Source organism: Gobius niger, assembly GCF_951799975.1.
Source record: "Gobius niger genome assembly, chromosome: 1".
In the NCBI taxonomy this organism is placed as follows: domain Eukaryota; kingdom Metazoa; phylum Chordata; class Actinopteri; order Gobiiformes; family Gobiidae; genus Gobius; species Gobius niger.
Genome location: NC_136852.1, coordinates 13,645,791 through 13,668,671, shown reverse-complemented (window position 1 = coordinate 13,668,671; position 22,881 = coordinate 13,645,791). Strand labels below are relative to the sequence as shown.

At 40.6% G+C, this 22,881-nt stretch overlaps 1 protein-coding gene across 3 annotated transcripts in view; it reads right to left on the bottom strand.

Annotated features, from left to right (window-relative positions):
* fchsd2 (FCH and double SH3 domains 2) overlaps positions 1 to 22,881 on the bottom strand; it is a 40,190-nt gene that overhangs the window by 2,743 nt on the left and 14,566 nt on the right. The window contains exons 7-21 of one of the 3 annotated variants that reach the window (XM_079574031.1): positions 22,244 to 22,298; positions 22,042 to 22,170; positions 19,183 to 19,305; positions 17,945 to 18,040; positions 15,197 to 15,271; positions 11,496 to 11,612; positions 11,299 to 11,403; positions 6,837 to 6,926; positions 6,615 to 6,677; positions 4,155 to 4,289; positions 3,993 to 4,076; positions 3,091 to 3,268; positions 2,776 to 2,996; positions 455 to 647; positions 269 to 363 (exon numbers count right to left, since the gene is read on the bottom strand). In XM_079574031.1, coding sequence (XP_079430157.1) covers positions 269 to 363; positions 455 to 647; positions 2,776 to 2,996; positions 3,091 to 3,268; positions 3,993 to 4,076; positions 4,155 to 4,289; positions 6,615 to 6,677; positions 6,837 to 6,926; positions 11,299 to 11,403; positions 11,496 to 11,612; positions 15,197 to 15,271; positions 17,945 to 18,040; positions 19,183 to 19,305; positions 22,042 to 22,170; positions 22,244 to 22,298 — 1,759 coding nt within the window. The remainder of the gene's footprint in view (positions 1 to 268; positions 364 to 454; positions 648 to 2,775; positions 2,997 to 3,090; positions 3,269 to 3,992; positions 4,077 to 4,154; positions 4,290 to 6,614; positions 6,678 to 6,836; positions 6,927 to 11,298; positions 11,404 to 11,495; positions 11,613 to 15,196; positions 15,272 to 17,944; positions 18,041 to 19,182; positions 19,306 to 22,041; positions 22,171 to 22,243; positions 22,299 to 22,881) is intronic. The other 2 variants (XM_079574032.1, XM_079574033.1) reach the window with 2 other exon arrangements.

The following is a 22,881-nucleotide window of genomic DNA, read 5'->3' as shown; positions in this document are numbered from 1 at the left end:
TGACCACTCCTCTTGCAGGTTGCCCCAGTGCCAATGTGTCAAATGCACAGGACAAATTTCTGTTCTGGGACAATAAAATACACATTTATCGTGCTAACAACTCAAAAATCCACTGACCCTGGCCTGCATTGCTGCATGTGCATCTACAATCCACTTTTGTACGACGCTAGAGCAGGTGGGGTGTGAAAACGCTTTTTACTCGGCCACAAAATAAAAGCGTGTGATAAACAGCCAGCGACTGCAGCATGTTTATTGACTTAACACTCACTGGTCGTAATTTGCCCGGGCCGCCTTCAGAAGCGAACCGAGGCGGCTGAGTCTGAGGAAATCCGGGAGAGACTGGACTCCTGCCCGAGCTTTGATCTGCACAAGAGAAGGTTTTTTCTGTTTTAGTCAAAGGAACAAATACTGTAGGTTAAAGCCCTGGTGAATGATTTGGCGTATGAAGTCTTACTGTGGGAGCAGAGGGGTCCCTTGTGTGAGGAGGCGGGCAGCGGAGGCTTGTGTTCCCCGTTGAGCGCGGTGGAGGGGGAGCGCGGAAGAGGAGGGGGCGTGGAGGTCTCTGGGCTGGTGAACGGGCTGATGGGAGGCTGATCGTACAGCGGGAGAGGAGGCAGACAAGGTGGTATTTTCGCACATGGAGAGATCTGCAAAAGACAATAAAAGAAGTGGTGGTTAACTTTGTGTAAAGGGAAATTATTATGTTAAAGACAGATACTAAAAGTGTTCAAATTATTCATTTTTATTCTATCTAACCCTTTAACCTCTTCAGTTCGGCTTTACCCAAATCTAAAAGCTTCTTCACTGGAGCTTACAGCCTATAAATCTGAGTAACACCTCATTTGAAAGCTAAGACATACTAAACTGATATTAATCTTATTCCTTGCGTTGTTGCTGTGTTGTAGTCACTTTCACAGTCAAGTTTTTTTTAATTGCTTTTTTGTCACCTTTTGTTGGGTTTTTGTCACATTTTTGCCTTTTTTTTTTGTTGCATATTAGTTGCTTTTTTGCTGCATTTTCCCCCCACATTTTTGTCACTCTTTCATAGCTTTTTTTGTCATGGTTATGTCGCCCCTTTGCTTTTAAAAAAAATGTTTTTTACACTTTTTGTTTAGTTTTCATTCTTGCTTTCGTTGTTATTTTGACGCCCTTTTTTTTTTCAAGAAGCTTTTTGATTTGGGTATGGCCAAACTGGAGAAAATGTGCTCGGTTCAGGTGGGAGATAAAAGGCTAAACAGTATCTACTCAGTCCTATGTAGAAGCTGTATCTTTACCACTCGGTGTGGTGAATCAAAGGGATTCACCATACATCCTAACTTTCATGAATGCTTAAAAACATCGCAGCCACATTATTAAATGTAAGGGTCTGCTGTTTTGTGCTACTGTGAAAATAGAGCATTTGGGAGCGGACATAAGCATAGCATATCATTAAAATCATGTCAGATGACCCAGAGAACCACTTGAAAAAACACAAGAACTACCTGCTGTAGGTTTATATCAGTGTACAGTTTAGACAATACTATTTTAGAATCAGACTGTGACATTTGAAACATTATGAAATATTGTGGTGAGAAACAGGAGTGACCTAATGACACAGGCATGAGTGTTTTGTGTTATGACTATAGCCCCATAGGAAGGGAGAGGTTGTATCCTTCCTGCTTTTAGCTCTTAACAGGACAGATCTCTCAGCACCAGATAAGGCCCTCGACTCTGATTACTGTGCGGTTTTATCAGGAGCATGGCTGTTGTGATCCCGACGTCTGTGAACTCTGCTCTGCTGATAGACCAATCCGACGTGGAGCAGGAAGGGAGAGTGGAAGCGGGCGAGGGGGGAGTAATTATACCATGCAGAGACTGTTACCAGAGTATGCGGCTGCCCTTAGGGAAAGACTGATAAGACCACAGCCGCTTGGCACAAGAGGGAGATCTAAAGCTTTTTATAGTTTTATTTTGATAACGTTCAGCTAGAGTTATTTCTAAGTCATGGCCTTTGCTTTACAGTGACAATCATTCAATTCTTAAATAAAGAGAGACAGGAATTATGTTGTAATCTCTCGAGTTTTATCTGCAGGGGACGGCCTCTCATATTTCAGCTCATCAAAATAAAGCCGAGTTGGACACACAGACCCCTTTTCTTTACTCTAAAATGTTGTTGAGGTTACAGTAGACTACATATGGCAGAAACGGCAAAAGAAATCCTACATTTTTAACAATGCTAGGTCAGAGGGTCGCACAAGTCCACAAATGTGCCATGCCAATCTTGCCAACTAAATGCATGAACATGAAAAAATTAAAAATGTGATGAACAAAGGAAAAAAAAATCATGAAAAAAAAAATGTGATGAAAAAAAGACACAAAAGTGATGAAAAAATTACAAAAAAATATGTGTTGAAAAAATGAGGAAGTCACAAAAAACAGCAAAAAAAAGTAACAGAAAAGCTACAAAAAAGTTATGAGAAAATGAAAAATGTGATGAACAAAGGGAAAAAAAAAAGAAAAAAAAAATGTGTGTGACAAAAGTGATGAAAAAAATGACAAAAAAAGTCAAAACAAAAAGATGAAACAATGAAAAAAAAAAAGTGATGAAAAAAAAAGACAAAAAAAAGGTCTTTCAAAAGAGGCATTACTCTGGCCAATAGGCTGTTAGCTCCAGTCGAGAAGCTCTTAGATTTGGGCAAAACTGAACTGGAGAAAATGTACTCGCCTGTGTCTGTGTGGTCGAACAATGCCGCCATAATACCGTTGTGAATGTGGCGTACGTGGGTGCTACTGTACCTGTATGTCCCCGAGGCCGCCCCCGCTGTTCTCCCCGTTCTCGTTCACATCCTCCACCAGCACCGACGGGAACACTCCCACTCTCCCGTTGAGCTCGCCTTCCCAGAAGCCGTCGTCCGTCTGCGTGTCGCGGTTAAGCAGCCGGATCACCGCTCCCTCGGAAAACGACAGCTCCTCGTCGGCCTGGCCGTCGTAGTCGTAAAGTGCGCGGACGTAAATCACTGCAGAGACGAGGCGGAGAGAGAAAAATGACTGGAGCTGTTCTCTACTGTTCAATAAATATTACAAACCTCATAAGCCAAGAGAGTTGCTTACTGTTAGTGTCTCCGTTGATGCAGCCCGAGTGCAGCTCAGGCTCGGTTGAATTGGACGAGGTGTGAGAACGGGCGTCGAGGGTGGCCAAAGACTGGAGCATGCTCAGGAGGCTGTTGGAGGCAGGGAACTGGAGGTACTTCTCTGGGACATAGCCAACTTTGCCTGTTTTGTTGCGAGCCTAAGAACAAAATCAACAAAAAACTTTCAGCCAAGACCCTATTGAAGGACACGTCATATTCTAGATTTGAAGAAAACCATTTGATCACCTTACAGGGCTTCAGAGTGAAAACTATTTGGATGCATATTGGGTGTAGTAAAAGCTAAGTTCCTTTGTATCTGTGGGAGAAGCAGCTGAAAATAACAGCCTACGTCCTTTTTTTTTTGTCCAGTTAAGTTTATCGTCAAATTTCATGTATCATTATGTAAATATGAAATGAATGGTTGACGAAAATGTATTGAAATAATATGTAAAATAGTATAAATGGCGAATGTATTGTTTTTACGGTGCTTTCATAGCATTTGTAAAGTGATACACCTTAATTATGCCCGGCCGAACCCAACCAATCCCATAATAAATCATAGGAGTTAATATATTACAGTATTTTAAATAGTGTTTGTGTTTCTTTGTATAATAAGCACACACACCTCTTTGCTTTGGAGGTGTGTGCTTATTCAGAAAAGCAAATGAAAAAGTGCCATTCCCTTTGACACTGAAATCAATCAAAAGAAAGACCTGTGTGTCTAACAAACTTTCTTGATGAAAATATCGACTGTAATGACCATAAAGTTTATATAAATTTCAGTAGTAGCAACAGGCTAATTCTCTTGAAAGGATAGACAAACTACTTGTAACAATGATTACTTAAAGTATGTTGAAATAAAATACTGGTGGAAAGACTCACCTTGACCCAATCCTCCATGTCTCCATCCTCAATGACCTCCAACATCTCCTGCTCGTCTATGGTCAGTTCATCCGGCTGGGACGCCTGTTGGACACATAGTATGCCTTACTAGTAGTGGGCCACACTTGTGCACCTGTTGCTAAAGGTCCCCTGTGTGCGTACCTTGTAAGAGTAGAGGACTTTGCAGGTGAGTGGGTAGTTGCGAAGCGTTCCCGAGGGACTGGAACTGCTGTCATCGAACACCTCCATGTTCTCCTCGCACTCTTCGCCGTCCTCTCGCTCCAAGTCCACAGTGCCCTGTTATATAAGGACGCAAGCAAACACTGGTTAAGACAAGAGCTCAGATAACTCACGTCAAGGGTGAAGGAGGCTAAGTTGACCTCTGCAGCTAACAGTTTACCTAAACAGATAACAGAATCACACAGCCTCTAGAATTACTATCCACTCCCTTTCTCTCAGCAGTCTGTCCATTACATCTACACAAAAAGTTGAATCTCCCACCTCACCTTTTCCTGTGTTGTTCTGTGGTCGGTGTCTGGGCTTTTGGAAACAGGTGTAGCAGCGGGAGTAGTGTTTCAAACGATCTGTCCCCTCCCTCTTTTGTTCAGACTGAATTTCAATGGTCATGTGACCGAGGCAGTAGAAAGATCCATCACACACTAAACTAAACTGAAGCTGCCATAACAATGGATTTTAGGTCGTTGTGTTTTGTCATCAAGTTTCTGTTGACATGGAAAACTCAAACAGGTCTGCAAGGGGCAATAAGCAGATCTTTATCCTAATGTTCTGTACAATTGATAAAAAACATTAATCATATTTTAATAATAATGTTTGTTTCAATGTACAGTAATTTAGGGAATACATTAGTACAGCGGTTCTCAAATTACTCACACCATCTTAAAGGATTAAAAATCATCTCTCTGATTACATAAGATCTAAACCCAGTCAATAACAGGACTAAACCAGGCCAAAACTGGAGATGAATCCGATCTAAACAGGTATGAAGTACTTCCAAACACTAGAAAGTTGTATTTCTCAATAGCTGTCTTAATATAGGAGCGGACAGGCCAGAGCGTTTTAACAGTAATTACCTCTCATAGTGCATTAATATTATTATTTGTCTTTGTTAATGTTGCACACTGCACAATGTAATTAAAGCTGAATGAGAAAGAGCTGCACTACCTGCTCTTCATGCCCAAACCTCAGCTCACTTGACATCATTACTTTCCTGCCCTGGCTTTCTGTTTTTCTGTCGGGTAAAGTCTGAGCTCTGACTAATCAGCAAACTGCCTTTATCAGTGCTTCCTACTTGTTCCACACTTGTGCCTCTCTTTTCTTTCCCAGGTTTAGACATCACAATTACCGTTCTATTTCTTAGCCCCCGTTCTGAGCCTCTAGTGTATTGTGTAATTTATTTGACCACCAAGCTTAGATCTATAATAAATCAGGACTAAACCAGGTCTAAAAAGGGGCCTAAAAGAGACCTAAATTATATGAACATTAAAGCAATGTATAAATAACTAAAAATTGCAGATGACCCTGAGTAGCACTGGATGAAGCCAAAATATCGTACATTGTGACACCACAGTTTGAGAACCACTGGGAAAGTGGAAGGACTATGCTCTCTAATATTGTCCATTGAGTTCAGCCGCTCCCAGTCTTTCTCATCTTTGTATCTAATTTAAGAAGTAAATTACAGAGACAGGGCCTCTCCATCACCTCTCACTCTCTTCTTGACACCCGCTCTATGTTTCCTCTCTTCTCACCCCTTTGTATAAGTGTCTTCTTCTTCTTCTTCTTCTTCTCTCACTCTTCTCATCTGTCCATTCTCGCACTTCCTTTATTTGTCTCCGTCTAAGTCTCCAGACGTTTTATCCCTGTGTTAGCTGTAAGCTGCGCCATTATGTGAGCAGAATGGCAATGGATTTAAGTGGAGCAGCAGACTGTGTTTAGCCCTAGTAGACTCACTCATCCCAAAGGTCATATCACACACACAGGCACATGCTACAAAACTTCACACAATCCCATACACTGAAGTTTGTTGGAATTGTAATGTAACAAAAAGGGGAAAGGGGGTGAACAGCGGGGAGAGACATTCAGTGAATTGTACGCCAGGACTCGAGGACAGAACCGTATTACACCATATGTGCAGCAGCCTTAACCTCTCGGCCGGGAATAGGCGAGTTTTCTTCTTCTTTGTCAGAAGTCCAGGGGCTGATCTTCGCAACTGGGCCCAAAGTAAAGCTTTCTCAAAATTCCAAAAGTGTCTGTCATAAATTCAGCTTTTGTAGAGGACATTAACGGGTATTTGAACTTTGATGTGCAGAAACACATTTGTTAAAATTGTCATGGGGCCAGAGGTTCCTTGTTAGAGGGTTTCTCTGCTCTGCTGCATCAGCTGCTGTCTAAATAGTTTCAGGTAACATGAAATAATAGAAGAGGTGCAAAAAGTAAATGAGAAACAAAATGATCAAATACTGTGTTTAAAGGTTTGCAAAAGTAATTTAGCTCTTTGCTATGTGGGCTGGTATCCACATTTATAAAGGATCTGATTGCAAATCCATTTTTTCGTGGATTTGTAATTAAGTGGATGGGTGGAGACAGTGAGCGGGAGTGTTTTACCGAAAGTGAGGGATCATGGGAAGTGTAGTTTGCCCAACGTTCATTCTCCAGCTCCTCCATCACCTACAGCATGCACAGAGAGAGTGCCCGTGAGCAGTGTGCCAACAAAAAAACAAAAAACAATCTGCATGAAAAGGGAATTCCAGCAACCTGTGCTGTTGCATTTCGCAGGCAAATGAGACACACATACACAGACATGCAAATAAAGCAGAGTTTACAAACCTGATTCATCGCGCTCTTCAGCCAAGTGTCCACAGCCACGCCAATCTGCCGCAGAAGGTCAAGCCGCGCCTCCGCTTTCAACTTTATCGTCTTCAAAAACAGAAAATAAAAGTCATCGAAATATCTTAAATCACATTTCTATAATAATACAACATTTCAAAAACATAGCATAGTCTTTTGTTTGGGAAAAAAAAAACATAATAGGGCTTTGCAATGAATCAAAGTTTGAACAAGCTTGCTGTCTCGGCCTGCTTGGTGATTTGGGAAATGTTTTTTTGTTGCTCATTCCTAACAAGACCACATGATGAGGCTCTAACAAGCAGCAGCAAGAAAACCCCAAGGATTTACATTGAATCCATCCAGCCTCCACTCCCTTTTATCTCCAATCATTCTCGGTCTTACGCTGACAGGGCAGGGGGGGGGGGGAGCTGATATCTCCCACTGACAGCTCTGAAAGACATCAGCTGCCAAGGCTCCCAGGCTTTGATCGATAAAACTGCCATATTTAAAGTGCTTTGTATTTGCTTGATCCTTCAACTGCGAGGGAAGGAAAGTACAAGGCTATTCAAGACAATCCGCGAAGGAAGCGAGAGCATAGAGCAAGAAAAGGCCCCATCTTACAATACTCCTAACCTTGCCCTCAATGCCGTATATTTAGTTCATTCATGGTTCAATGCTTTATCAATGGAACTACACAATGCTATGCTGACATTATACTTTGGTAATATAATGTTCGTTCAGCTAAAAGCCTCACTGTAGAATATTCTAGATTATACATCAAATGTGAACATGTGTGATTTAAGGGCAAAGCATGTGCAACAACTAGCATTTTAGTATGTTCACTCAGTGCAATAGGGATCAGTGCAATAGGGGTCAGTGCAATAGTGATCAATGCAATAGGGGTCAGTGCAATAGTGATCAATGCAATAGGGATCAGTGCAAAAGGGATTGATGCTCTAAGACTAAAAGTGGGACTCTGTGCAATAGGAGGTTGTGCAATACATTGTATCAAGTTCTTTTCCGCTGGTTGTCATATGTTTGTCTCACATGTTTATTGTTTGTGTTCAGCTGTCCAGTGTATATCGTCTGTGTATATAGTGCCTTTGTATAGTCTATGTTTTCATTTTTTCTGCCAGGGGGTCTACAGATGGAAATGCTTGTGGCCATACTGCCTTTGCCTTGACCTTGGGAGCTAAGCAGGGAAGGGCCTGGTTAAGACTTGGATGGGAACACCAGGAAGCCTAGCGAATGTAGCGTGTGAGTGAGTGGTTGGTGGTGGTCGGAGGCGCCGATGACGCAGACTGGTTGCCTCGCTTCCGTCAGTCACCACCACAGAGTATGGAGTGAACAAATAGTGCAATGTAAAGCGTATTTGAGTGTCCAGAAAAGCGGTATATAAAACAAATGCATTATTATAATTATAATTATAATTATTTGCATTATTATAAATTAGCTCAAGGCTATAATCTGACATATTTACGTTTGTTAAATGTTCATTAATATATTGTTCCCCCTTTATCTTAAAATAAATCTGCTGCTAACGAACAGCCACACAAAATGCTGTTTTGGAAGAGGGTTATCAAAATAAAGCCTTTGAAAGAGCAAATAATGTATTAAAATCCTGCTCTAGGCAAAGTGAGTAAAGACACATGTTTTAAAAGGGATTTTCACTGATAATAAGACACATAATTAAATGAATGCTTGTATTTTATAAAATTTACAGGGTGAAATGTTCTGCAGTGTGGCTTTAATTTTCCCTTAGTGTAGCTCCATGAAGTGGAGTCTTATTGTGTTTAAAACCTCCAAATCATGTAAACACAACCTCTATAAACATGTTTTGAAATCCCTGCAATTACAGTATCAGGTAAGCAGCTCATATTTCGGTCTTCTCTCACCAAAATGCATTGAAACAGTGCATTGTAGCTCTGGATTTTAAAACATTAAATGTAGACCTAACTGTGACTCCAATACTTGTTGTGATATGATCTCCAAAATGGTTTCTCCCTGCTATATTCAGACGCGGAACCGGGTCTAGATCTACTGCTGTAGGTGCTTTGTAAAAATGCAGCCGGAATTCTCAACAAGCAAACAACAAACATGCTCTAACACTGTGGTGGCGGCATCTACAAGGTCAGCGCACAAATGTTCCCAGCCAACAACGCTCCAGCCGTATATTTGCACTGTACGTTGTATAAACTGCCTCGTCTGGCTGTCTGGAGGATAGAAGGAGAGCGACGTGTTAATGAGGCAGAGTGTTTGAAGGAGCTGCTTTGAGAACAACCTTCCTCAGCTCATTAGGACCATTCTCGCTCTGCCTTCTTCTAAGAGCGATGCGAAATGAACAGAACTGTGGAAGGTCAAACCCTCTCATTTATTGTTGAGTAATCGAAAATGTGTTATTTCTCAAGCAGAGGGAATTAGAACGGAGGCATGAATGAAAGATTTGACTGAGTGAACAGAGCGACCCAAAAGGACATAATATAATACAATTTTGGCAAACTAATGACTGGTGTATGGCCACTTATTACAGGCTAGTTTGGAATTCCCCCTAGGTTATGAAAAGATAAAGACAATTCCCCTCAATCCACAGATTTTACTAAATGGATCAATCAAAAAGAACTTAGGTCAGAGAAGCTTTGACAAGTGAGGCCCATAAACCTACTTTTGGGCATTTTATTATGCTTTATTGTGACTGAATGGAAACGACTGCTCCTTTAGGGACGTATGTTGCTTGGAGCGCCCTCTGTTGGCACCAGGTCAGGATAAAAACAAGTACAAGGTACAAAGGTACAAGCCACCATTTTAAGTTCTCAACAAGTTAACAGATTGATGGCACTGTGATTAATGTAGTTTGAGTGCAGAACGGCTCAGAATTGTGAACTTTAAAAATGCAGAGGAGGCTTCCAGGATCTGTCTAATGAGGATACACAATCCAGGACAAACTGAATGCTTCAGCAGAAGAAGAAGAAAGAATAAAACCAAAGTTGACTACATGAAGGATGCAAAATGCTACTCCAGGTAGCTTTTGCTTGAGGGAACATGTCAGTATGTGGCTAAAAGCTCAAGATTTTAGAAATAATGACATGTGAGGTTTACAAGCACACACATTATGCTTGCATAGAATTCAATAACGCATGTCACTTCTACTATAACATTATGCAAAGGATTTACTACTGCCATGGGCGCTCTGAAAAACCACGTCCTGTTAAAATGTTATGTGCTTCTGAAAGTGTGAAGCAGCACTCCTCATTTCAATGAACCCATCTTTAAATTTATGTTTCTATTCTTGCTAACAAGTCGAAATGAAAGACATGTGACTTGCCTGGGGAAAATGAAGCTTAATGTAAAAAAAGGAGAGAATGTGGGCATCAGTATTCATCTAATGCTGCAGTAACCTGGATAATATCCTTGTAGCGCCATCATTCGCTCAATAAGTCTCAGATAAGAGCTTGTGATAAAGCCATTTGCACCAGATGAGCGCATTAAATATTCATAATCTTACTCAGGGTATGGGCTGTTCAGGATGAGCAATGAATAGAGACAAAGTGCAAAATGAACCAGGCGGAAGTCAGGCCAGGGCAGGACTGATAACAATGTTTGAAAAATCATGACTTCTTCAAATACATTGCACAGAAACAAACTGCACATTAGTGGGGAACAGGCCTGCAGAATATGTCACCATTGTATTGTTATCGCAGTGTTAGGTGATGTAATATCCATTTCAAAAGCCACAATATCTCGCAAAGTCACTGAGGTCTTCCATTTGCAAACAAAGCTTAACAAAAATGCATAATAACCTTTAGAAATGTGGGACAAAAATAGAGTTTTAGGTCTGATTTATATGGTTATGCCAATACTTAACACAGAATATGAAATATCTCTACTTTTTCCTCGTACAGCCCAAGTGGAGAGGATGTTGGCCTATGTGCAATAATGTCACCAGGGGGTGCTAGAAATGTTTGATGGAAATTACATGCCTGAGAGACTGGAATGTAATTTAGACAGGGGGGGGAGCACAAGGCAGTATCATATAGTATAGGATTCTAATTCACAAGAAAATGCCCCCAGTTGAATAGATGAGACATTGATCTGATGTGTGTGTGGCAGGCTCAATCTGTGCAAGTCAACACAAGTGTGACAGTTATCTCTGCATGTGGGAATACAGCAAGAATGTGATGAAGTCGGGGGAAATGAAAGGGAGTAAGAACAGATGATACATTTGTGTAACTTGAGTATTTCAACATTTTTGTTTCATGACTTTTGCATCTAAAAGTCTAAAACCTGCCACACTACTTTGATTCTTGGGTTACTAACACTTCCTAATCCCATAACTGTCTGTGTCTAGCACCAGAAAACTGACATCTACCTTAGGTGTTTTTCACAGCAGATGCAGACGAGCTACTTATAAACCAAAGACATTATTTTCTTGTGAAAGTATCTGATAAAATCTAAAGTCACAAACCTCTGATTTGCGGATGTTTTCTTTGGTGTCTTCAATTTTCAGCTCCAAGTCGGCTCTACCCTGCTCCGTGGAGGGCATCCCATGGCTTTCACAGTCTTCCAAGGACTAAAAAAAATCAATTACAGCAGAGTTGATTATTGGAAATGGAACCGTTGCTGTTGTGATAATTCCTCCGGGTCCGGCGGTCCGACTCTTACTTTCTTGTAGTGTATGATGTTCTTGTGTTCTCTGGCGACCCGGGTGGCCCACTTCCTGGCCTCTTTGTTCAGACTGTGCTCCTCCGTGGTTCCCGTCTCGGACTCAAGCTGCCGGCTCTGTCACAGACGGGAGACACAGAGCAGAGTCAGGGATGGACGAGGAGAGACAGAAGTCATTTTTTGCACGGTGCTTATTACTTTTTTACATTTTTTTAATCTATTTTTTTCTATTTACTTTACAGAACTTTGTTTTACAAAATGTGCTGTAGAAATAAAGAGGATTAAGCTGAAACATGGATCGTCTGAGCAGATCTCTGTTACTGGTGGTGGTGCTGAAGGTCATTTGCAATTTTAGACTTTATTCATTTAAATTGGAGATAATTTCATTTATGTTTCAGTAATGCATTTAACACCTGCATTTTTCAGGTTTTAGTTGTGGCTCACACCCAGTTTGGACTTGGTTTCGTTCAATTGAGACCCTTTTAAGACCTGGTTTATTCCTGATTTATTCATGATCTACACCTGGTGGTACCTGAAAGGTCTTATGTTTGATGATGTTGTACTTGGTGAATGAAATACTTCAGAATCCTCATAGGGAGAGAAGATTTTCTTTTTCATATAACACACCTTCTTCTGGTTGATGATAGCCGGGCTGAAGATAAATGCTACTTACATTTTTTACATAATTTCTTTCTACATAATATGACCAAACGATAACAAATATGATCAAAGTAGAATCTAAGTATGCAAGATTACTAGAGTGTTAAGATCTAAAGGCTACTGTATACCTTTTCTGTTTTATGATTACAATGGACCTTTATAATTACACGGTCAGACTTTTTTTCATATATCACAGCCTAGTCAATATACTGAAGGACAAAATAAATTTAGTTTCACTACGAGTTAAAAAAAAATCATGTCTTTAAGCGTTCCACTCTCAATTAAAAATGAGCTTAAAGTCTTGGGCCTTCCCTTGTACCACTCTAGAATAACTAAGTGCCACCCTTAGGCACTTAGTCTGGACACACCCATGCTCCCGCAAGTTTGGTTGATTTTTAGACGTAAAAAAGTCTGAACGGTCTTATGAACCATTATGAACTGAACAGATCCAAAAGACTCGGCTACCTTTACAAATCCATAAATCCCTGTACTAGGCAGTAGCTGTTAATTAAAGGTGCAGAAAGTGTGAGAGAAACATGTTTCCTTCACACATAATTAATACTCGGTGTGTTGCGAAGCTCCACTGTTTTCATCTCCTGCTCTTATTAAAACCACATGAGAAAAGGCATGACTGTGTGACATCATGTGAGTTTTTGGCAGCGTGTGATTCTTTCACCCACGTTTTACATAATGACAATAAGGAGAGCCGTTGTGAGAAGCCTGGGTGCCGCTCGGCATCGATTATGAGCATATGCCTTTTTATTATTCCTCCATTTTACAGATAATTAAATTCACATGCACAGATATCTGCTCTAATTGCTTCCAGTATCAGCAAGACACCTGCATGAGTTGTAAACAGGAAAGGATTGAGAGCAAAAATATTTATTGAAACCTGTGCACACAGACTCAAGAGGTCGGAGTTCCCATAATCTGGTAATGAAAGCGTCCTGGGAAGACTATGTATATAGTGTTTTGTAATTGTATGCTTCTACGCACATGAAAACTATTAATTATGAGCTGTTCCGACGACAGACGGGCATAAATCCAGTTAAGTATAGGTGCGAAACGAATACATTACACGGGAGATTTACTGCTTAATTATATCTACTCATCTCGGGAGCAAAACTGATGAGCAGAAAACTAGACCTGAAACTGACTCTGCAATAATAGTTTATTTGAAAAGTTTGTGGAAAAGATTTGGCATAATCCTCATGTGGAAAAGAAATCAAAGTAAAGGAAGTCGTAGCATTTTAAGCAGTAAAGTTAAACCAACAGGTTCAGTCAACATGAATTAAAGCACATTCGTATCAAATTCATTTTAAGTATAGGATTGCGCTCTGACAACAACTACCTTCGAGTGAATGACTATCATTATAGGGATTATTCAGAGGTGCTATTTTGTAGCCACAGAGAGAGGGAGGTACAGTAAATAAAGTCAAGACGCAGTCTGGTCTGACAAAAAACATGAATCATAAGAAAAATGTTCCAAGTGAAAACATGGTAATTGCAGAAATCCGTTCGCTGATTGTTTGCTTTAGGATATAAGTCCATGCGAGGTATGGTATGCATTTTTCCACATCATACAGGGCACCTAAAGCGCTTTACAACTCCAGTCAGTCATACATGGTCCATTATGATTAAATTGTCCCTCTGATTTAAGTGAATAAGTCAAATAAAATTGCAGATGACCCTGAGTACCACCTGAAGATAGTTACCACAGTGTCTGGACTCTTAATAAGTGAGTTCAAACACATGTTCAGAGACTGGGGGGGGGGGGTCATTTACTGAGCCAGGAGCTAAATTGCCAGTTGTGCTTAAAATTTGCGAGTGGGCGTGTTGCACCTGATTTTCTATGAGAAACTGTGCGTATTATTAGTGCCACAAATGTGATAAGCAAATGAGTTGCCTGCACGAGCACATAGGGCTGTCACGATAATTATCATGTGAATTAAAAAACAAATTGTTATTTATTATTACTTATCATCTTGGCTTTAAAGAAATAGCCTATAGATACTCCCTGATTTCTGTCTGTTGCCTTATTTAAACGTGTACATGCACGTGTTGGCGCAGGGGGAAAAAAAACAACACAACTCCAAGCCGTCCATGAGCGCACAGGCCACATACATATCTGGGAGTTAAACTAGCAGGAAACAGCAATGAGCGCTGCAGAATGTTTGTCTGGAGATTATGAGGGTTTTTATCATGGACTCCTCAAAAGCAGAGAATATCGATGCAGCAGGAATACATGGGTGCATGGGTTCGCACTTTGGAGAAGCCCGGGGATGAGCCTTACAGGTGAACAGCGAACATACGGCCCGTGGCTCTTTAATACGCCGATGCCGTTGTGCACAGATCCCGTGGATTTCGTAACGATAAAGGAAGCAATGTTGTGGCTAACATGTAGGCCTACTGTCTTTATAACCATCAAAACAAACTAGTTATTATTTTCTCTTTGTAAATGAACCAGATGCAAACGTTTGAAAACGTTTAGAACACCACAGTGGTTCGCAAGCTGCAATATATTGTTCTGCGCAAAAGTTTACACCTGCTTCGCCAAAGTATTACTTTATTAAGTTTTACTTCACTTAGTGGTGATCAATATGACAGCAATCGCTAAACGTGGAAAAATTGCCTTCATTTGCATAGTCATGAGGACACATGCGCTAAGTTTGCTCTGCGGCCTTTGCTGTTTTTTATATACGCAAATATCAACTGCACTTGCTCTTTACTCCACTTTAGTACACTCTACCGTGTTTGTACATGTTAAAACGCTTAGTAAATGACCCCCTGGGTTTGTTCTATTTGGACTTTAAATGTTTGTGTACGTGGCTTCCAACATGTATGTTTCCCTGAAATGAAGGATGGATGTGAACTTTTCAGTAAAGGGTGTAGTAACTGGGAGTGAGAAACCGTGAGTCATTCATTTAAATATTAGAGAAGAGTCAGAGCTAAAGGTTACGGTTGTTTGCTGATACATCGACGTCTTTCTTGGGAGTATGAGTTTGTGTTCGTGAAGAGGATGCTACGACAGTGAAGGCTACCTGTGCCAGGGTCATTCTCATGGCACTGACGGGCGACGGCTCAATGTCCACCAACTGCTGCACCGTGCTCAGAGTCTACGCACATTACACACCCAACAGCACGCACCACGGGGAGGGTTAGTGGAAAAAAAGGTTGGGACAAGAGTTAGCAAAGGCTGGACAGGGGGAGGTTAAAAGTTAGGTCAAGAATAAAGATTTTACACAAAAGCTCGCACATGAAAGAGGAACAAACAACAAGACGCCACCGGGAAATAGACACGTCAAATTGAAGCAGGAGAGAAGACAGGACCAGTGCAAAGGGAAGAGAAGTGAACGTGCATGCAACATATTGGAAAAATACGTGATTCTGATAAAAATGGAGTAAAAGTAATTTCAACGTAAAGAAAAAGATCTCCTAATTCTGTCACAGTATTTCACAATCTACATCAATTGGCAACTATTAACACACAATGCTATTTACGTTTGTATTATAATAGGGCTGCAATATTCATTACTGTCTTGAGTACTTTTCTGGCTGAGTGGATGAGACAGTCACTTATTATCAATTTAAAGAGGGGGTATTATGCTTTTTTCAGCCACATAGCACCAGTCTATATCACACTACAATGATGACGAAACCTTCTGTTGGTCTGTCAATGCAGTAAATTAGAATAACTGCCTTGTATAAAATTGCTCTTTCAAAATGGCGTAGCAAATGACTTGAAATAGGCCTCTGTCTCTTTAAGAACCTCTGACCCTTTCCGACACGCCCCCTCCACACGCTGTCTGTGGCATCACAACACTCCGCTCGTCTCCACAGTATTGAAACTACGATCGGTGCATTTTAATTTTTATTGTTGGAAAGGACCTACTGTTTATCACTTTGTGAACAATGGCCACACAGGATATTATTTGGAAACGAACCTTCCACACCGGACGCTTGGAAGGGGCTCTTGCCTGAAAAATAACTGCTGTTTGGAGGCTATCTCTTTGCATCTGCCATGCCCTATGGATCTCTAACTATACCCCCATGGACGACACCAGGATCTGCAGGAGCCCATACCATTCAAAGACGGACATTATCTGTGCAGGTGGACAATGGTTTTTCGAGGTTACCCGTTAGCTTGTTATAATCGACTACAGCTCATTGTTGATGAAAAGTCTGTAATAAACCACAAATGTGTAAAGCCAGGCTCATTGTGTGATCATCGTAAAGGCTGCTTCGAGTAGTTGCCGGCTTTATTGACGTTATTTGTGCATAATAAGCTGCCTGTTTTCAATGAATGTTGTGAAGGTGAAGGTTGTTAGCTTGTCGCGGCTAATAGTGCCTTAGCTCCGGGAGAAAACCACTCGGCTACGACTCACTGTTGATGAAATGTGAGCAATAAACTACGAAATCAACAAGCCAGGCTCCGTGTGTGATCATCATAAAGGCTGCTTCAAGCAGTTGCCTGTTTTAGTGACGTTTTCAATGCATAATATGCTTGTATTCAGTGAATTTTCCCGTTAGCTTATCGCGGCTAGCTTGTTAGCTCCGGGAGAAAGCCACTCGGCTATGACCCATTGTAGATGAAATGTGAGCAATAAACTTCCAAATCAACAAGCCAGGCTCCGTGTGTGATCATTGTTAAACGGTTCTTTATGTGTGTGGTGGTTTTATTGACTTTATGTGTGCATATTTCTCGTTTTCACGTGATGACTCGAGGTTTAGCTTAGCATTAGCTTTCTCCGGAGGCTCTGTGCATCATCAAGGCCCAGCGCAGAACCAGACACTGAAATAAGTGTTCTTGTCACCGGTTTTAATCCTGGGTGTTTCGGTAACAGAAACACTGATGTGTGTCTTTGTAAAAGTCTGCTGTGGCTCCGGTTCACAACACATGGAGCTAATCCTCCATTATGACTCTGTTTACATCTTAGGGCTAGACACTGCGGGGAGGGGGTTCTGCTGAGGAGCAGTGGTTGGTTACTCGGCTGGTGACGAAAGGTCGGAGGCGTATCCTGGAGGTCGAGGGCGTTTCCTGAAGGAATCAGGCGTTTTATCCCTAAAATGGCCGCCATCAGAGTTTCTACAGATTACTCGAAAATACGTGAATGTGCCAAGGCAACACTTCAGGCATGGTTTTAATGAGGGAATGACTTAATAACATGATGTAAAGCTTGAAAAAGTCGATTTTGCATAATAGGCCCCCTTTAAGATACAGTATGTTCCCAGTTGACCCCCACTCTGATGTCGAAGTGAATCCATTTTGAAGTCGGGGTAGATTCATGCAGCTTTTGTCGTGCTGTAACCAGACAGCTGTTAACTGCGGGGGTCTCTCTTCAATAGTTAACACATGGCATCTCAAAAGGCCCAAAACAAAGAGCTACTGATGGCAGTGATCAGAGCGTTGGATTTCAGGTTCCCAAGCTGCCTGTTCGAGGGACTATGGATGGGTTTCACTGAAATATTAAAGATGGGGGAATGCCAGACAAGAAACCTGCCTCATGTGACAAATACATGTAGAGGGAGTATTCGAAAAGAAAAGTAAAGAGAGTAGCATAACACTAGGGCTTAATGATTCAATTTATAGTAGACAATAAATGCCAATTGAGGACACTTTGATAGAGAGTGTTTATAAGTAAATTAGACAACTGTGACAACTTCATGTGTTTGCCGGGAGATGGAGATTAGGATGAGTGAAAGGATGTCCCGCCGTGTGAACAGGTTTATGTGCAAACAACACAAAGTGAGACAGATGCGCATGTGTTTATGCAGTGTTCTCTCCATACCATGTCATATTCACTGGGCTGGAACTGGAAGTCTTGTGCTTTGTGGAATACGGGGTTCTCCTGCATGAATAACTGCTGGTTGTACTCTTGTATTAGCTGCAGCAGGGAAAAGGACAGAGAAGGCATGAATATTTACGGTTTGGTTGAAAAACAGCAGTGAACAAAAAGGTGAGTACTGACAGTTACTATAGGGATTAATCGTATTTTTATTTTCAGAGCAAATCAGTGAAGAGTAACCAATTTACTGTATCTTTTCCTCCTCCTATTAATGAATACTCACAGCATTTGAATCAAAAGAGTTGTCTTTAATGAAACCAGAATTAACTTCTTTTTTTTTTTTACATACATTTCATTAATATTTGGTAGCATTGCCTTTAAACTGTAAAACTTGTTTAAACTGTACAACTTGTGTCCTTTGTGAATTCCACGTGAAGTAATGGCCGCTGCAGGTAAACAAACTACTGTAGATCCGGTAACCTAGTAGATCACTTCACCGCTGCATAGCTTACAACCAGAAAGCTCATGCTGCTCAAATATAAGTTCTTTTAAATGCAAAATGGTTATATTTCAAAAATTATTCAGTCAACACAGACATTTATGTCAGTAGTTTAGTGTTATAAGTGATTTGCCTCAGGTGCACTGTGCTGGGGTGAGACTGTTTTTAATGCAGGCTATTAGTTACCGTAGTCATGCACTAGCACTAGCCTAGCAACACTAACCTCTTCAAATATAAGGACTGCATGAATAAAAAGAAAAAAATCTCCAGAAATCAACAATACTCTGGATAACTAGGAAATGAGGCCCTATGTCAAAAATCCTCAAATATCCCTTTAATTTCCTGGCTGATGTCTTGAGATGTTGCTCCAATATTTCCCCATAGTGTTCTTTCTTCATGATGTCATCTATTTTGTGAAGTGCACCCGCCCCTCCTGCAGCAAACAAAAACCCACAGCATGATGCTGCCACTCCCGTATTTCACAGTTGGGATGGTGTTCTCAGGCTTGCAAGATTCCCCCTTTTTCCTCCAAATGTGACAATGGTTTTTAATTTTTTTATTTCCTCCAGACCACAGGATATGTCTCCTGTCTTCTTCTGGCATTTGACAAATAGAATATAATTGAACTAATAAAAAAATAATAAAAAGTTCATTCTGGTTTCATGTCAGACAGTGAGAAAAAATGCAAATGTGAATTTATGTAGTGTATGTAAACATATGGTTCCCGCTGTATGTCACTCACCCGGGTGGATTTGTCCAGAAGAAACTGAAAGGTGTTGTGTGTGGCTTGCGAGGCTTCTAGTTCAGTCCGACATAATGATACAAGGTAGTCTTTCGCGTGCTCGTAGATCCTGCCATCCAAGGCCTGAAAAAAGTAAGACAGGACACAATGTTTTACAGTTTTTTTAACCGATTACACAGTGAAGTTTAAACTTCACAATCTGGCGAGAGTGTAACATACATTTTAGCTGTAGTAGAAGCAAGAAGCCAGTGCCATATTTTCATATGACAGCTAATACCATTATCAAAATAAAGTGCTGATATTAAAGTACTTGATGGAAATGAAAGCCTTTCTATATTGAGTTGCAACGCTGCCAAGCAGTGGACTGTGCTGCCAAACAAAGTGCAAGAAAAGGAGAGGGGCCAATTGAGAGAAAGAAAAATGTGATAGATCTGGGAGCAAAAATAAACAGTCTGCTGTGAAATGTGTGTTTTTACAAAAGGCAGAGTCACAACTGAGAAAATTCCTTTTGGAAATTACATTATGTTCTACTTACAGGCAAAGGATATTTGACCTTCATAATGCATCTGGCCTTGGCTATAGCACCAAAAGACTCATAAAGAGTATTGGCTTGTGAAAGACAAAGGCAGGGACACATTTATGAGAACATTTTTGCCAGAATGAATTACTTGGATTGGTGCCTCGCAAAAACTGGGAACGAAGGAATGAGCGTCCAATTCCAAGTTAACAACATTCCATAGACCTGGGTTGATTATTTGAAATATCTACTCCGTAAGACTGCCGCTATTTTAAAATAATTTAGCTCAAGCTCAAATAAAAATTTGCGGCACAAACCATTATTCCAGTAAAAAGTGTTTGGGGAAGATATTACTTGAAAAGTAACTGTTTGTTTGAGCAAAAAATGTAGCTCTAGTATTGATGTAATAAGAGACAAAACATAAAATAAAGAGGAAATTCTGATAAAAAAATAAAATAAACTACTAAGTATAGGTATCTCAAAAAGTTACTCAAGTAAATGTACAACAGACAAAAAGCTCTTCACTCCAGCACCACTCAACAAAAAAGAAAAAAACAGTTTCCATGTATTCCTCCAAAGTCTCTTATTGCCACAGGCTGTAGACCAATCAATCAAAGCGCCCTAGTTCAAGAGTTAAGATCTCAGCTGCCACCTACTGCACACACAGTCACTCAGACATGCAAAACATCCTTAAAAACAATGGGGGCATTATGTCATTAAGGGCGGATTGTGGGCTGTGTTTTCATTGAACATTCTGTCATCATTCTTCTCATTTCCTCCTTCTCCCGTTTTATCCATTTACGGTAGTGCTTAAAAGGAGTGAGTCAGCTTCCAGAAAAAGCTTCCCGTCTCCGAATGGCCGTGGCTGGGCGTGCGCGTGTTTGGGCCTGAACGATTACATCAGTCTTGGTAATAGGTAGAGCACGGCGGACTGTAATGTATATAAATGTTTGGCTGAGCGGGATTTGAGCGGCCCGGCGTGCACGTGGTGGACAGCAGGGGGAGGTACGGAGCAGCCGAGGTCCCAGGCACACAGTACTGTCCTTTCACTCACTTTGACGCATTGACAAGGACGGAGCCAGATATGTGTCAACTCTGCAGCCTCAGCCAGACATGCTCATTTTTTATGTCACTTGCACATCACCTCAGCGTCACTCTACCTTTTCCCTCATCAATAACAGAGTTAAGAGGGATGGTATGAACGCCATTCTTGCTCAAGATGTGGAGCAAAAACAATGAAAACGTCAACATTCTACTTAACTGATCTTGTTGAATTTTAAACCATGTGGTTGCATCTCGAGCTGTGTTTTGTTTCATTGTTTTCATGTATATTTCCATCTTAAAAGCTCAAAACACACTCCCCCACCTGCTGATGGTGGAGTGCTCCCCGTTGTTTTAAAGAGCAGATAGCTGCACCATACAAATTCTGATCTTTACAGAGCTAAGTTTGTCTTCACTACAAAGCATTTCTTGTTAATTGCCAACCATAGTTTTTAGCTTTTTCAATAAACTGCTTCAGAAGGCAAGTACAAGGTTAAAGCAACGGACTGGCAAAAAATATTCGATAAAGCATTTTCCAGTTTTAGAAAAGAGCCCATATAAATAACAAAAGTAAAGAAATGTTAGTATTATGCAGAAAAGGGACTCTGCAGTAATTCATGTTCTACTTTGTGCAAGAATTGTGAAAACATTGTGTTTGTACATCTTGTAAATACAGTAATAGCGTTAAGATGAGACAAGCAGATTGATTCCCTTTGGCAATGTCCTGTATTGTCTTTGTGCAAGTGTGTATATTTCTGTGGGAATGTTTCCCTGCAGTCTTGTCCTTCTGTCAGAAGAAGCAATCTATCTATTATTAAAAAGTGCCTTGTAGCCTTCAGCCAAAGAATAGGAAGAAAAGGCAAAGGGGAAAAAAACAGAAACAAGACAACAATAAATACATTTAAAAAGAAAAACAAAGGTATCTCTCTCCTCAGGCAGTGGGAACAAGACGCAGTGCTGTATTTAAACATGTAAAGACCTTACAGTATAGCGTATTTCCCATTGACAAGCTAAAAATACATTCCGAAATGAAAACAGATCCACAATATCTCAGCTTTGGCACAATTTGATGAAAAAACAAATTACTTACTAGTTTAGTTTAAATGTAAAGGACAGTGTACTGCATTTGAAATGTTGAAAAACCTGAAATTGCCTTTTTTCCCTCATATTGTGCACCCCTAGTGACTCGAAGAATCCCACAATACAATCCATGTATAATATTGTAAATGGCATCACTACAAAAAGGCAAAATCTGAATTGGATTTGGTATTTTTGTGAAATGCAGTACTGCGTGTTGTTACCTGTATACACTGCAGTAGGTCCGTGTGGTAGTATCGGTCTTGGTGAGCGTTGGCAGCAGCTAGCGTCAGTAAGTAGTCATTTCTGGCCTGGGTTGCTTTGGAGTTGCAGTCACTTCTTTTTGCTTTTAACTGAAATAAAAGATTAAATCAACAAACAAAACATGGGTTTGGAAATCTTACGAGTTTTGATAAAGCTTCTTACCTTTACACTTGCTTTCTGTAAACTAATTCTTGACTGAAAAAGACCCAGTTTAGACCTAAAAATGTGACAAACATAAACATTTTCAGTATAGTAGAAAACATTCAATGTATATCTATTCGTGCATTTCTTTTTTTGTCTTTCTCTATCACTCTAATTTGAATCAATAATTATGAATGAGGCCCTATGAGCAAATGTGATAATTGCATGATATTATACAACTCATGATAACAACTCACACTCTTATCACTGCGTACCTCAGTCTTGCAGTGTAAGGAGCAGAACAGCAAGGCTCTGCAACAGCTTTGTTTTATATTGTGTCTGCATTGCACATATGGACTCAAAATGCATCAGAAGAGTGCTGGAATGTTGCTTGTTTGTCTATATACCATGTGGCCGTCTTGTGTGTATGTGCTAAGACATGAGGAAACTGTTCCTGATGTGCCTGACGCTGAATAATATATAGGCTATTTTTGTTCTCTCTTTGGCATATACGCATATATTGGGCAATAATAAATACAGACAATTTTTTCCTGAGAGACAGCGGCGGAAGAGAGTTAATTTGGCTCTTAGCTAAACATTCAGTGAAGTGAGAAGGCCCACACTGACTGCTGCTGCTGCTGAGGGCTGGCCGTTGTCAC